Raw genomic sequence first — 14,972 nt, forward strand, 5'->3', positions numbered from 1 at the left:
ACACCAATCAGAGCGTTGATTGACTCTACCTGGATCCTTTGAACCCCTATAAATAAGCCCACTTCTCTCTCTTCAGTCTCCTGACGATGGAGATCAAGCTAGTCGGAACGTAAATAAGCCCACTTCTCTCTCTTCAGTCTCCTGACGATGGAGATCAAGCTAGTCGGAACGTAAATAAGCCCACTTCTCTCTCTTCAGTCTCCTGACGATGGAGATCAAGCTGGTCGGAACGTAAATAAGCCCACTTCTCTCTCTTCAGTCTCCTGACGATGGAGATCAAGCTGGTCGGAACGTAAATAAGCCCACTTCTCTCTCTTCAGTCTCCTGACGATGGAGATCAAGCTAGTCGGAACGTAAATAAGCCCACTTCTCTCTCTTCAGTCTCCTGACGATGGAGAGCGAGCTAGTCGGAACGTAAATAAGCCCACTTCTCTCTCTTCAGTCTCCTGACGATGGAGATCAAGCTAGTCGGAACGTAAATAAGCCCACTTCTCTCTCTTCAGTCTCCTGACGATGGAGATCAAGCTAGTCGGAACGTAAATAAGCCCACTTCTCTCTCTTCAGTCTCCTGACGATGGAGATCAAGCTGGTCGGAACGTAAATAAGCCCACTTCTCTCTCTTCAGTCTCCTGACGATGGAGATCAAGCTAGTCGGAACGTCAAGACCAATTCAAGAACTGACTCCGCAGTAGTGCAGTTAAATACGATCCTATAAACTAAAGTAGTAGTCCCAGCCAATTTTCTTTACCTCCACCTGGGTAGTAGTTAAAAGCAGGACAGTTCTTTTTTGAACTAAGAAGTCTCCTGAACAATCCATTAAATCTACTCTGTGGATTAGAATAAAGAAAGACAGGTCTCTCAGAGCAAACTCTACCTGGCGAGTAGATACACACATATGTATTGATACATGTACCTCACCATGCATTGCCTCAAATCCTAATCGAGTGTATTAATAGTGCTAAAGACTACTCTTTTTGCCTTTGTTTTTGTGTTATGTCAATGGAAAACTTATTTACTGGTAATTTTTTCTCTTTTTAATTTGGTAAAAAAGTGATGCAATTATTCCCTTTATTTGAAAGGTTTCAAGTCGACATGTGTCAAACAAAAGACAGTCATGTAGGTCCAAGATTTCTGGCTCTGATGTTACGCATGAGGGAGTTGCTGCCAGAGTAAACGTGGTGAAGAAGAAGCAAGTCACAAACAAAGGAAAATGCAAGGTCTTGCGAAAACAAAACCGCAAATCTGCAGCAAAAATGGACTCGGATAGTGATTTCGAAGGAGATGCTGTATCCTCAAGTTTTCAAAGAAAGACATTCAAAAGAAAGATACTATCATCAGAATCAGAACATGAAACAGACAGCCCCTGCATCAATTCTGAAAAGATCAAGAAGAACGGTACGTTAATAATAATAATAATAATAATGATAATATCATCTTAATAATGTCATCTTAATAATAATGTCATCTTGTAGACATAGCTGCCGGGAGATTTAAGGGTAGCTTCGAAGGAGATGGACAAGATCTAAAAGTACCACGACATTGCCAGGGAACTTTGTCAGATTTGGCAGGTGAAAGTGAAAGTAGTACCTGTTGTGGTTGGAGCACTCGGCACCATTCCCAAAGCACTGGGGAAACATTTGGACGAAATAGGGAAAAAAGTGAGAATAGACCTGTTGCAGAAGGCGGCGCTGTTGGGAACAGCGAGGATCCTAAGAAAGACCCTCGAGATAACAAGGAGTTATCGGCACAAATGAAAATGTGATATTTCTTTTGCATGCTGTGATAAGATGAAATAATAATAATAACAATAACTAATGCATAGCTGTTTCGTTAATAACATTTTCAAATTTCTCATCTGAATTTGAAATTATTTTTGTATTCAAAGCAGTTATGACCAATCCAGCCTTTTAAAGCCATTGGACACTTTCGGTAAACAGTATTGTCCATTGGCCCACACTTTGTGTATCACAACTTATATATAAAATTAACAAACCTGTGAAAATTTAGGCTCAATCAGTCATCGGAGTCGGGAGAAAATAACGGGAAAACCCACCCTTGTTTCCGCACGTTTTGCCGTGTCATGACATGTGTTTAAAATAAATCCGTAATTCTCGAGAATTTATAATTGTTTTAATAATTTCGCAAAAAGTAAAGCATTTCATGGAATAATATTTCAAGAGAAGTCTTTCACCATGACCTTCTGTAAACCCTGTAAGTTGTTTGTAAATCTGTGAACTTTTATTATTTTTTTCTGTTCCGAAAGTGTATAATGGCTTTTAAAAAGAAAATTTAAGTTATGCAATTTATGTCTTAAAGGTGCATATCAAGTGATGACCTCATCATGACTAACAACCTACCAACTTTCAACATGATCGCATCAATACTTCGGGAGTTTTGAGAGTTAAAAAAGTGCACCTTTAATGCCATGTCACGTGACCCCCAATGACGTTATCGATCTGAAACTTCACACACACATATGATGGCTGCCTGACGATCAACATGTGTGTAAATTTTATGGTGATTACAAAAAACTTCACCACACACATCTTCAAAAAGTTCATTTTGACGAGTTTTCAACCTGTCGCTAGAGGGCGCTGTTGCACTTTGTGACGTCATTGATATTTTGTTTGAACTGCCCACCCTTGCTAGACACTTGCATCCTTGAAAAGCACCCTCATAACTTTAACCACTTTTGAACTACAAGGCACTTCCGTTGTTGGCCCGTTTCGACTGGAAGTAGTGGTCATGTGAGGTCACACACAAAATAAAATGAAGACCTAATTTATCCCTACCCAATCCCACAAACAGAAACCTACTGTCTCTTGTGGCTGATTTGATATAGATTTTCAGACATTTAATATAAAACATGTCACGTGACAGGTGATGTTTTAGGATCATCATTGCACCAATACCTTTCATCACTGAAAGTTTTACTGCAATTGCTCTTTAGAAACATTGCAAATCAGCAATTATAAAAATTAGTTCTTAAAGGCAGTGGACACTATTGGTAATTACTCAAAATATTGATTGGCATAAAACCTTTCTTTTATTATTACTGGTTTATTGTAAAAACATCTGCTTGTCGCAGTCCAGAGACTGAATTAAAATACAGATTTACATTATTATATAAACATTTTAAAAAGCAGAGAGAAAATTTATACACAAGAAAAATTAAAAAATTAAGAGCAAAGTCAAAAGAGACGTCATGAGAACTAAAATTAGATAAAACAAAAACAATAAATATTTAACAAGCACACTTAACTAACAAACCCAACAGCAGCCCGACAAACATACCCCCCCCCCCCCCCGCCAACAGACACCACAACAAACACCCCAACAAACAAACAAACGAACAAACAACCAATCAAACACCCCAACAAACGAACGAACGAACGAACGAACGAACGAACGAACGAACATACAAACAAACAAACAAACAAACAAAACACTCCACCAGACAAACAAACACTCCACCAGACAAACAAACACTCCACCAGACAAACAAACACATTAAAAACACACAAACAAAAAACCAAACACACACGCTCAAAAGGTAAAAAAGACAAAACAAACACGCAAACAAGAAAATAAAAACTGGGAACAAAATCGATGGTAAAAATATGAGGCCTGCCAAAATGTGTTACATGTTCAAAATACTGGTGAGGTAGGGAATGGGGCTCGACCTGTATCGGTTGGTTCTGCACCTAATACTAGACAAAGAGTCGGAATTCCTAAGGTTATTATTCCTTGCAGGAGGCAGCCACTCTCTATGCTTGCTTGAGGACAGGAGCGAATTACCAAAGTTCAATGAGAGCTGTTCAAGTCTTTCAGTGAGGGCGGAATGTTAAGCACCACACAAATATCAGCATAAGGTTTAAATTTACAAAAATCCCAAGTAAGTATGATACGGAATGCCTTTCGTTGCATTTTCTCGAGGCACTCTCTTTGGACTTTGGTAAGACCACAAAACCAAGCAGGTGAGGCGTATTCAAGAGTTGGACGAACATATTGCAAATACACTGTTCTCAAGTCATTAACAGGAATGTTACATCGTTTAAGTTGACGTAAGAAGTACAGTTTTTTGTTGAAGGCTTTACACATGTAATCAACCTGAGTATCCCATTTAAGGTTTTCTTGTATATGAATGCCAAGAAGCTTAACACAGTTCGTTTGATTGATGACATTATTACCAATTTGAAAAATGGGCTTAACAGGTTGGTGTCTTTGGAAGCAAAAAATCATGACTTGACATTTTTTGGGGTTGAGTCGCATGTGATTTTTTAATGACCAGGAATGCAAACAATCAAGCTGCTGTTGCATTAAACTTGTTTGGTCATTATTACGATATGTTTGAACCAACGACATATCATCTACGTATTTGTAGTGGGAAACCTCAGGAGTGCCAGAAACAAAGTCATTTATCATTGCTAAAAAAGCCACCGGCCCTAGTTTAGTACCCTGGGGGACCCCAGCATTGGTTGGTTCCCAGCTGGAAACACTACCATCATATCGAACAGCTTGACTTCTGTTTGTTAAAAAACTACATATCCATGGAATAATTGAAGTACGAACACCAAGATTAAGAAACTTTTCAACGACAATCTGATGATTTACCCTGTCAAAAGCTTTTGAAAAATCAGTAGCTACTAAAACAGCAGAATGTTGGGGTCTATCAGTTCCCTTAAAAATATTATCTAACAATTTGACCAAACAATGAGTTGTAGAAAGTCCTTTGAGGGACCCAAATTGATAAGGATCAATGGAATTTTTGATATCCTCTAGGATCCAATTTACAACAAAATCCTCAAAAACTTTAGAAAACAAACATGTGAGTGAAATAGGACGCAGATTGTCAATAGTAGGGGGATTGCACTTAGGGACGGGTACAACAAATGCCCTTTTCCAAATGTCAGGTACAATGCCCTCCTGCAGTGAACAGTTGATTATTTGGCAGAGAGGGAAGCTTAGTTCATAGGAGAATTCTTTAATCACACGTGGCGGGAAAAGGTCCGGTCTGCCACTCTTGTTGATGTTTAATTTCTTGAGTTTCTTGAAAACATCATGTGGAGAAACAGATGGTGGTGATGATGTCATTGGAAGGTAGGCAGGTAGGCAGCTGAGATCAAGTTTTGGGATATCATGAGCTGCTGATATGAATTGATGATTGATACTATTTGTAATAGCCTCTGTTGAAGGTCCAGGTAGAGTAAAGCTTCTCTTGCAGTTGTGACCAGTAAGTTTCTTGATATGTTGATGCCATTGTCGCGGGTTAAGTTGTTTTAGTTTACCAACACTGGAATTGTAGAACACTCGTTTAGCATGTTTAATAAGTCGAATGGTTTTGTTACGGATCATGCGCCATAACAACAGTTTACCGCTGGAGAAAGCCTTTTGTCTTCTAATGATTAGGGATTTCAGATTTGGAGTTATCCAAGGTTTGTCATTTCGGTGCGAAGAGATAACCTTGGTCGGGAAAAAATTATCAATTGCCTTGTTCAGAACTTCGTAGAACACAGAAGTTTTGGTTTCTGCTGTGGTTGCAGCTTCAACACCCTCCCAATTGTAGTTTGTGATCCATTGGCCAAAGGCTCGTTGGTCCGAGTCTTTAATTGGGCGAACAACTCGTTTATGGTTGACATTGGTCGTTTTCATGGTGTTCAGGGGTTGCCACATAACAGTATTATGGTCGCTCAATCCAAGCGGTGATGAAATGATCGGCTCGTGATATAGATCTTTCAAGTTAGTTAAAATTTTATCAAGAATGGCTTGACCTCGCGTAGGGGTTTTGACGACTTGAAGGAGGCCGGACAAGCGGCAGATGTTGTCAGTGTCCAGTTTATTAAAATCTCCTAAAAGCATAACACCAGCGTTGGGATATTTGGTTTGAAGTGTGTTCAACGATGACAATAGGTGATCGGTGAGTATATTATCATGTGGAGAGGATGGTGGATGGTAAACGACACAGATGATAATACCACTCACCGATCTGGGAAGCCGTCGTGGGCGAGTCCAAATCCATAAAACCTCAAGATCATCGGGAACGTTGATTTCGCTCAAAGTTCTAAACTCTATGCCATTTCTGACATATAGGGCGACACCTCCACCGCGTTTATTGACTCGTGGTTTACTGGTTAGTCCAAACTTGGGAATAGAGAAAACACTAGAGTCATTATGAGCAGGAAACCATGTTTCAGTAATGGCTGCTATGTCGATGTTACTGGTGTTGAGCATTATCTGAAGTTCATCGATGCGTTGAACCAATGATCTAGCATTGATCAGGAACACAGGAGGTGTACTGAATCCGTTAGTATAGTCTATTGTAGATATACCAATCGGAACAGAAATCAGGTTTGACACGACAGACCCTCGTCGTGTTTGCGTGGAGTTGGCAATGGGTTGTCCATGTCCGCCCTGCGTGATAACTTGAATTCTTCTCTGTTTGTTTCTCCCCGCTCGAGAGCCACGTTTGACTTTTACTTTGGTTAGCTTGCAGGATTTTAAAGTCTTCCAAACCTCATTAGAAACAACCGATGTTGACTTACCAATGTTTCTCAAATTTAAGAGTTCTGATCTTGAGTACTTATAACGTCGGCGATACAACTGCTCGTCGCCATTTTGTGATGGTTCCAGGTAATGGAGTGTGTGTGGGGAGACACGTAAATCGGGCGTGGCGCGCTGGGTACCAGTGACACTGTTGAGAATGTCTATTGTAAACGTGATGTTGTACAGCAATACGAAGAGCCCGTACAAAAGCATGGCCATGATGGTGGTTCGCTGAACCATTGAATATTCCTCAGCTTTTCCAGTAAAAAGACATTAAGAACAGTCAAAGTTTCCAAACGGGAAGTCAAATAAAAAGACGAAAACGTACAACATACCTCGACTGACACGCAGAACATGTAAAACTGGAACAAAAGTTAGCAGAGATCACAAAACTTTAAAGGAAAAGCCGGAGCTCTAACAGCTGCGATGTGGACGCACTAATAAATCAGCCGTTCTTGGTGATGAGTAATGGGGAGAGGTTGATAGTAGAAAACATTGTGGGAAATGGCTCCCTCTGAAGTGACGTAGTTTTCGAGAAAGAAGTAATTTCCCACAGATTTGATTTCGAGACCTCAGATTTAGAATTTGAGGTCTCAAAATCAAGCATCTGAAAGCACACAACTTCATGTGACAAGGGTGTTTTTTCTTTCATTATTATCTTGCAATTTGGATGACCAACTGAGTTCAAATTTTCACAGGTTTGTTATTTTAGGCATATTGTTGAGATACACCAAGTGAGAAGACTGGTCTTTGACAATTACCAATAGTGTCCACTGTCTTTAAGATGAAAAATAAAAATAATAAAAAAACTTTAACAAAAACAAAACAAGAGCTGTTTTGCAGCGCTGCGCTACGAAATAGCTCATTATAATAGTAATGGGCATTTATAGTGCGCCAGTATCCATCTAAAGATGCTCATGGCACAGTGACACATTAAAAGAAGGGAAAGTTAGGCAGTCTCTTCATTAGGGAAGTTTTGAACAAAGCTAGTAATGGAGAACATTTAACTTGATCTGGCAGGTCGTTTCTTATTGAAGGGGCAGCAAAAGTAAATGATCTTTCACCCCATGATGTTTTGGCAAGGGGTTTCCTTAAAAGATATTTCTATCGAGATTGCATAGACTGGCGGTTGGAAAAATGAGGTTGAAGTCCTTCTGAAAGACATGGTGGTAAAGCGCCTTTTGATGAATGATATAGAAATAGACAAGGATCTTGAAAATGATTCTGTCCTTTACTCTTTCAATACCTGCGACATTTCAAAAGTGATACCCTAAACTGCACAGCTTCCAGCTTTCTGTAAAAAAAAGTAAATATATATTGGTATCCCTTCTCTTTGTCTTGTAGCTTGCCATCCTATTCTGAAATATCCTAATCAATAATCAATAGATGATTCTGATTCAGAAAAGTCATCCCTATTGCTGTCCGAATCAGCAAAAATTTCATTGATTTTCTCAGGAGATAACACACGCGCTCGTTAACTGGGCGCCACCATTTCTAACACAATAGAAAATCAGTTCTTGGTCAGTTAACCAAAAACCAGCTCAAAATTGAATGACGATTGTGTGTCGTGACAAAGAATGAGGATATGCAAGCTTGAACAGAGTGCTAAAGGAATTTGAATGCCTCAAAACGAAATTGAATAGCCGAAATATGAAATTGAATAGCCGAAATATGAAATTGAAACACAGTAAAAACTGGAGAGGCAAAACAGCTTTAATTCAAACATACGGAAATTAAAATGGCTGCTCATTTGCCGAAATTGACAAAGAAAACCTATACTTACCATGTCATGACATACGTCCATTTTATTTTGCTATTTTTGTAGAAATAGTTTAGGTAACAAAAACATGTCTACTTTCCCCCCTTTTTTTTATGTACAGAAATTGATATCTGGATTGAAGTTTTCAACTCAGAAGAACAAAAATGGATTTGCTTGGATTGTATCGGAGGTCATGTTAACCAAGCCGAATTATGTGAAGAGAATGCAACTAAGCCAATGACATATGTCATTGCACTAGACAACGGTAAGACTAATGTACCATCAGATCATTTTTACAAGTAATAATTTTTCACTTCTTCAGCCTGTTACAAGTTTTTCCTGGCAATTATCAACAAAATACCATTCAATGTGGGCTCATTAAATTTCTTATCTAACTGTTCAAGATGACCATTAAATTTCATTAGTTGAGCTTTCATTTGACAAATAAGATCATTAAAGTCCATAGGGTAATTTCTAGGTCATTCAATTACTTCAAAGTCCATTACAATGCATTGAACAAGAAATATACTTTTTAATCAGGAACTTGTTACATAAGATCCTATGCTTGGTGATAGAGACAAAATTTGTTGGGTTTTTGTTGGGGGGGGGGGGGGGGGGGGGGGAGGGGGAGGCCAGACAAGGGATGGACAGAAGAAGAAGAAGAAGTATGAAGAAAAACAAAAACAAAACGAACAAAAATAAGAGGTGCTCGGGCTGTTGGCCCGCACACCTATTAAACAAAAAGGCCCGCATCCTTCCCTTTTGATCAGGACGATCAACTAGTATTTTGTTTATTTGCCCCAATGTGTGTGTAAGCTTTATACACCAGATTTTTTCAACTAAGACAGTGACTAATTCTAGCAGAAATCACCAGTTTTACACTCGGATTACTCCAGGAAACACAAAAAAGTCCTGTAGATTCCAGGTGTAATAACAAATCCAGTTATATAAGAATTGGAAAAAAAATGAGCAAAATACTAAGAAATTAGCTAACAAATACAGAGCAGATTTGAGTTGCAGCTTGTCAGGTGCGCACTCTCAGGTCAGTTATTTACTTCAGATATAAAAAGTCATCCTTTTATCTACTTCTCTAGTGCTAGGAATGCTATATTTCTCAGAGCCTTTTTAAAATCTATAAATCCAAAAGGGGCAAATGGCATTGGTTAACCTCTAAAGTATTGAACATGTTTTAGATTTTTTTGTCAGTAGTGACTCCCACATTTTTGTATGATAAAATCATTTGGGCTCAAAAACAAAACTCAGGGCACATAACAATGCAAGATACTTTTAAAAGGTTATAGAATAACAACAAAAAATGTGTGAATTTGAGAAGTTTGTGATAACAATTATTAGTTTTGTTGAAATTGCTTGGAAAACCTATTGACCCATTTCACCTGACGTCATCAGCAGAAAAATCTTGAATGCGCCATACTGGTGGGCAATTTCAGTGTGCGTTTTTAAATATGCTGCGCGTTATGCAGTGAAAGTGTGCATTTTATGCGACGCGGCGTTAATACACGTAAACCTAACTGCCCACCAACATGGTGAGCGTGGCATTGGTCGCCGCGCGTGATACGCGTGCAAGGGGTCAATAGGCCTATTACACTTAAATAGCTATCATGTTTTAAAGCCAATGGACACTTTCGGTAAACAGTATTGTCCAAAGGCCCACACTTCGTGTATCACAACTTATATATAAAATAACAAACCTGTGAAAATTTAGGCTCAATCAGTCATCGGAGTCCGGAAAAAATAACGGGAAAACCCACCCTTGTTTCTGCACGTTTCGCCGTGTCATGACATGTGTTTACTATAATCCGTAATTCTCGTTGTCGAGAATTGATAATTGTTTTAGTGTTTTCTCAAAAAGTAAAGCATTTTATGGAATAATATTTCAAGAGAAGTCTTTTGCCATTACCTTCTGTAAACCCTGTAAGTTATTTGTAAATCTATGAACTTTTTTTTTTTTCTGTTCCGAAAGTGTATAATGGCTTTAAAACAAATTACCAGAGTCACTCGTGTCCAAATGGTTTTCATGATATGATATTAGTGGATGTACAATTGTAATAAATTATACCACTTATTTTTAATGCAAGTTGCTTGTGTTTAACGGGAAAAAAATGATTATTTCTGGAATAATTTATTATAAAAACTTGTTTTCAATGCAGACTGTGGTGTGAAGGATGTAACGAAGCGCTATGCCTCAAAGTGGATGTTTGAAACATCCAAGCTGAGAGTAGAATCAGGCTGGTGGGAGGATACTTTGAAGCCTTATATCAACACCAAGTGCACATTCAGGGACCAACTGGAAGATACACAGCTATGCAGTAAGTTATTTTCTGATTTCAGCTTATCTTGATCTTAAAAAGAATGACTTGTGTTGTAAAGGTAAAAAACATACAACTCTTGATATGATGTGTGTGTTAGGAAGTTATATTAAGGGGTCTACTTCACTCTACTTACCTGTAGAGCGAATACTACAATTGCTTTGTTCCCTATGCCGGCAGGCAAATAGCTAAGAGTTTTACATACAATAGCGCCCTCAAGAGTCCTATCCCCGACGCCCTGTGACATGTGCACCACTGAGGCATGAGAACCTTCCGGTTTAAACCGGAATTCTGTTTTTTTTCCTTTCAAAATTGTGGTCTCCGAGTTCGATGTGAATTTGCTATAAAATTCGGGGGGGGGGGGGGGGGGGGGTGTAGGTTTTTGGGGGTATACATTTGGATTTCTCTAATCCCTCTTCTCTATTCAGACAATGTATGTTTACCTTTATAATCGTATATTATCACGGATCCACAAGGCATTCATGAAAAAACCGGCACCTAAACAGGCCCAATATACGGCTTGTTGTCTTCCTGGTCATGTTGTTATTGCGCATGCATTCCCCATGCAGCAGCAGAGCGACAGACGTACACATAAACTTGTCTCATTCCTCGCTAGCAGTACGGTTCAATAATGTTTGCGCGTAAATGCACTTGTTGCTGCAGCAAAGATAACACGTGCAGAGACTTTCGAAAGTCCACTGACATAACATTGCCCGTGTTTTGCACCCTGTGTACGTGCAGGTTTGATCGCCGGCAGGCCATGGAGAACTGGTACCTGTTATTGCCTCACAACCAGCGAAAGATACACTGGGAACCAGCAAACACACTGTACGTCCGGACGCCATTGTAGGAGCGAGAGGGCATTATAACTCAAATTTGTGTGGGGTCTAATCTAAACCTCGTTCCAGTTTTATCCTATGCTGAATAACAACCTCTTTCTCAAAAACACATTGCTCTCGCCAACTTTTTTATTATTTTTTTATGTGCGTCGCCGACGGATTGATGAAATCCAGAACATTGCAAAAGATTTTTTTTCTACAACCGAACTTCAAAAAAGGAACCTATAAAAAAGTGGTTGTTGGTGTAAAAAAGCATTTTCAAGGGCAGAAATAAGGAATAAGATCATCCAAAAAAAAAGTTTTATTTTTAAAAATTTTTTTATTCTGTTTCTTTTTTCTGTAATTGTAACAAAATCGCAGGGATTTTGCGCTGCGCGCTCGTGTTGTGTGCGTTGGAATATTAACATTTGCAATAAACTTAATTTTGTCCTGTTTTTTCTGTCATCACCCATTCTCATGCCTGACCTCGTCGGCGTCCTCTTTTTCTCTTAGCAGGCAGAGGCATTGGTATAAATCGGTAAGATTTAATAGTGCCTTGGTGCTTGAGAAGTGAAGTAAATAGTGGCTATTCAGTAGAGGATAGTCTGTAGAGTTGAGTTGTTTTTGAGTGTGTTTGATATGAGTTCATATAAAACATCGGGGAGGAAAGGGCTTGTCGCCGTAGGAGGGACCTAACTTCCCTCCGAGATGGCCTGAATCCTCGGGGGTTTGCGGCGGTGACACTAAGTCCCTGCCCAAGCAATCCCCCAGCCAGGATCCCCCCCCCCCCCACCCAGCCATGGTTGGTTGGCGAGGCTGATGGATCAAATACCAGCCGGGCGGCGGACGGTTTTATTCTTATCATACAAAAATGTGTGAGTAACTGCTGACAAAAAATCTAAAACACGTTCAATACTTTAAGAGGGAGTATTTGTGATAAGGTCTATCATATACATGTAGGGTAAAAGGGGCACATCTTACAGAGTCCGTATCAGAATCAATATTTGTAGGTTTTTGAAGCACACTTCAAGTCAAAATAAGTGCTTCTTAAAGGTGAAGAGTTTTCTGTCTCAAAGTCAGACCTACTTTAATAGATTGGAGTGCTGTATGAATTGGTCTGTACATTCCAAATTTATGCACCAGTCAAAGGGTCCAAACCAAGGCAGAAAAATATACATACCATATAATTGCAATGTGACACCATTGAGTATGTTGGTTATGACAAAAAAAATTGCACCTGAAGAAAACATTTTGAAATGGTATTTTACATGGTTTTAACATGAGGATGGTGGCTTGAAAGAAGTTTCCATTTTTTCCCATACTTTTAACCTTGGAGCACCTCTAAAGAACTACATGTTCGAACACTGCACAAATCAATTTATTCTTGAAACAAAAGGGATATGGCTTACTTAATTTATTCCTTGATTAATAATGTGAATTATTTCATGTTTTACTTTTAGAGCAACTGGAAGGAAAACCATTACCAACTCGTGTCTCAGAGTACAAGAACCATCATCTGTAAGTTGTTTTTTATATTGACTATTAATGACATTCAAAACACACGGTACTTCAAAAGTGAATTTAATAGGGTACAGAAAATACGACATCTCCGATCGTACAAATGCATTTACAAAGCGCAAGCAACTCCGATGAATAAAACCAACCCAAGTGTACCCAAAATACGCCCTTCTTTTTACAGCGCCCTTGTCAAATGGTCCTTCCCACCTACATGGCAGAGTATCCGCAGCACAACATTGCACAACACTGGCTAAGATTATTTGTGAAAAAAAAAAAACCTACTCTGTTCTACATGTGTCAAATGTCAAGAAACAGACTGGCTTGCAGGGCATTTGTGTTTTTAAACACCACTTTTCTTGTTTATAACTTTTATTTCTACTTACAATGATTCATATAAATGTATTTTCCTTTTGTTTTCTATAGATTTGTTCTCAAGCGACATTTGTTGAAATTTGAAGCGCTGTATCCAGACACAGCTAATATCCTTGGCTACTGCAGGGGTGAACCAGTGTATTCAAGGGACTGTGTACATAATGTAAGTTTATATACAAATCCATCTTTGTGATGCATTAATAGATTCCTACTCAGTGGGGGGGGGGGGGGGGTGCTTGCTTGTAGAGTCTCTTTGTAGATAAAATGTAATCAAATTGCCTTTTGTATGTTTTCAAGACTGGAGTAGTAGGTCAATCCTTATGTATGTACATGTACCTAAAAGTTAAAAGTCAATAGTGCTAACTTTGTAGCTAGACTACATGTACAATTCCAACAGGTTGGACTTGGGCTATTCATGTGGTTTCTTCCCAGCTGTTCATCATCTCTAAGTCTGGTTTGAAGCTCAGAATACCAACAGGTTGGACTTGTGCTATTCATGTGGTTTCTTCCCAGCTGTTCATCATCTCTAACTCTGGTTTGAAGCTCACACCAGAGCCTTTCATGTTGATTGGGTCCCAGTTCTTACCTACATGTAATTACATTGATTTCTTGCAACATAAAAACAGATATTTCTATGAGTTACAGTGCATTCACATTTGCGCTTCCCCTGCTTTCCTTACCAAAACGATATAGTTAAAAATAACAACAATAATAAAACAATTAGTTGTTTGTGTTACCTTTTCGGTTTTATTTTTATATAGTTATATTTTGTTTCAGCTACACACACGGGAAACCTGGTTAAAAGAAGGTTTAGCTATAAAACCTTGTGAACAGCCATACAAAACGGTACAAGGCAGACAGAGAAAGGTAAGGCATTTTATAAGCAATTTAAAGAGACAAATTGCCTTGGATTGTTTTCTTTGGGCCATTCAAAGTGTTTGTTATGAAATAAATATGGTTGGAAAGATATAATAATTAACTTATTATGATTCACACAGCTATCCCCCCAAAAATCACTCTGGCCCTGCCATCTGCTGTGGTAAAAAGTATGAAAAGTAAACCCCACAATTTTGAGGGTCTACTTCACTCATATTTACCTGTAGAGCACACTACTATTTTTGCATATTTCCCTATACCGGCAGGTAATATCGCTAATAATTAAATAGCGCCCTCAATTGGCCGCCCCACAGTGCCCGCGGCGTACCGCGTGATCTTCCTCTTTTCTCTTTTAGCGACAGGAACGATGAGACGTGTTATTAGAAACTAGCGAAGATTTGCTCTAAAACGTCCCTGTTTTTGCTTAGAGAAGCTTGATAATTTACCTCTACGACCATAAACAGTTCGTGGAACTGTCGTAGTTTGTGTCTTTTGATTGTTGTTGATTGTGAATATGAAGCGTTTTGGGAGGGCAAAGTATGTCGTTACCGAGGGAAACTACACCCCTCGGCACAGTCTGGGTCCTCGGGCAGGAGGCTGTGTTGGAGACTACATGTATGTTGCTGACCCAGTATACCGCCCAGCACCCACAGCCACTTTCGGCTGCAGGTGACGGCAGCCCCACTGGTGATGTCGCGGGTCGAGTACTCGGTCCCCGGCGTGACCAAGGATGGTGGGGCTGGAAAACGCAAGACTGTT

The 14,972-nt window shown here is 39.2% G+C and overlaps 1 protein-coding gene across 1 annotated transcript in view; it reads left to right on the forward strand.

Annotated features, from left to right (window-relative positions):
• Positions 1–14,972, forward strand: part of LOC117307078 (DNA repair protein complementing XP-C cells homolog) — a 48,991-nt gene that overhangs the window by 26,887 nt on the left and 7,132 nt on the right. Inside the window, exons 8-13 of the mRNA XM_033791730.1 lie at positions 1,080–1,395; positions 8,424–8,567; positions 10,471–10,629; positions 12,908–12,965; positions 13,389–13,500; positions 14,115–14,204. Coding sequence (XP_033647621.1) covers positions 1,080–1,395; positions 8,424–8,567; positions 10,471–10,629; positions 12,908–12,965; positions 13,389–13,500; positions 14,115–14,204 — 879 coding nt within the window. The remainder of the gene's footprint in view (positions 1–1,079; positions 1,396–8,423; positions 8,568–10,470; positions 10,630–12,907; positions 12,966–13,388; positions 13,501–14,114; positions 14,205–14,972) is intronic.

Source organism: Asterias rubens, chromosome 2 (genome assembly GCF_902459465.1).
Source record: "Asterias rubens chromosome 2, eAstRub1.3, whole genome shotgun sequence".
In the NCBI taxonomy this organism is placed as follows: Eukaryota; Metazoa; Echinodermata; class Asteroidea; order Forcipulatida; family Asteriidae; genus Asterias; species Asterias rubens.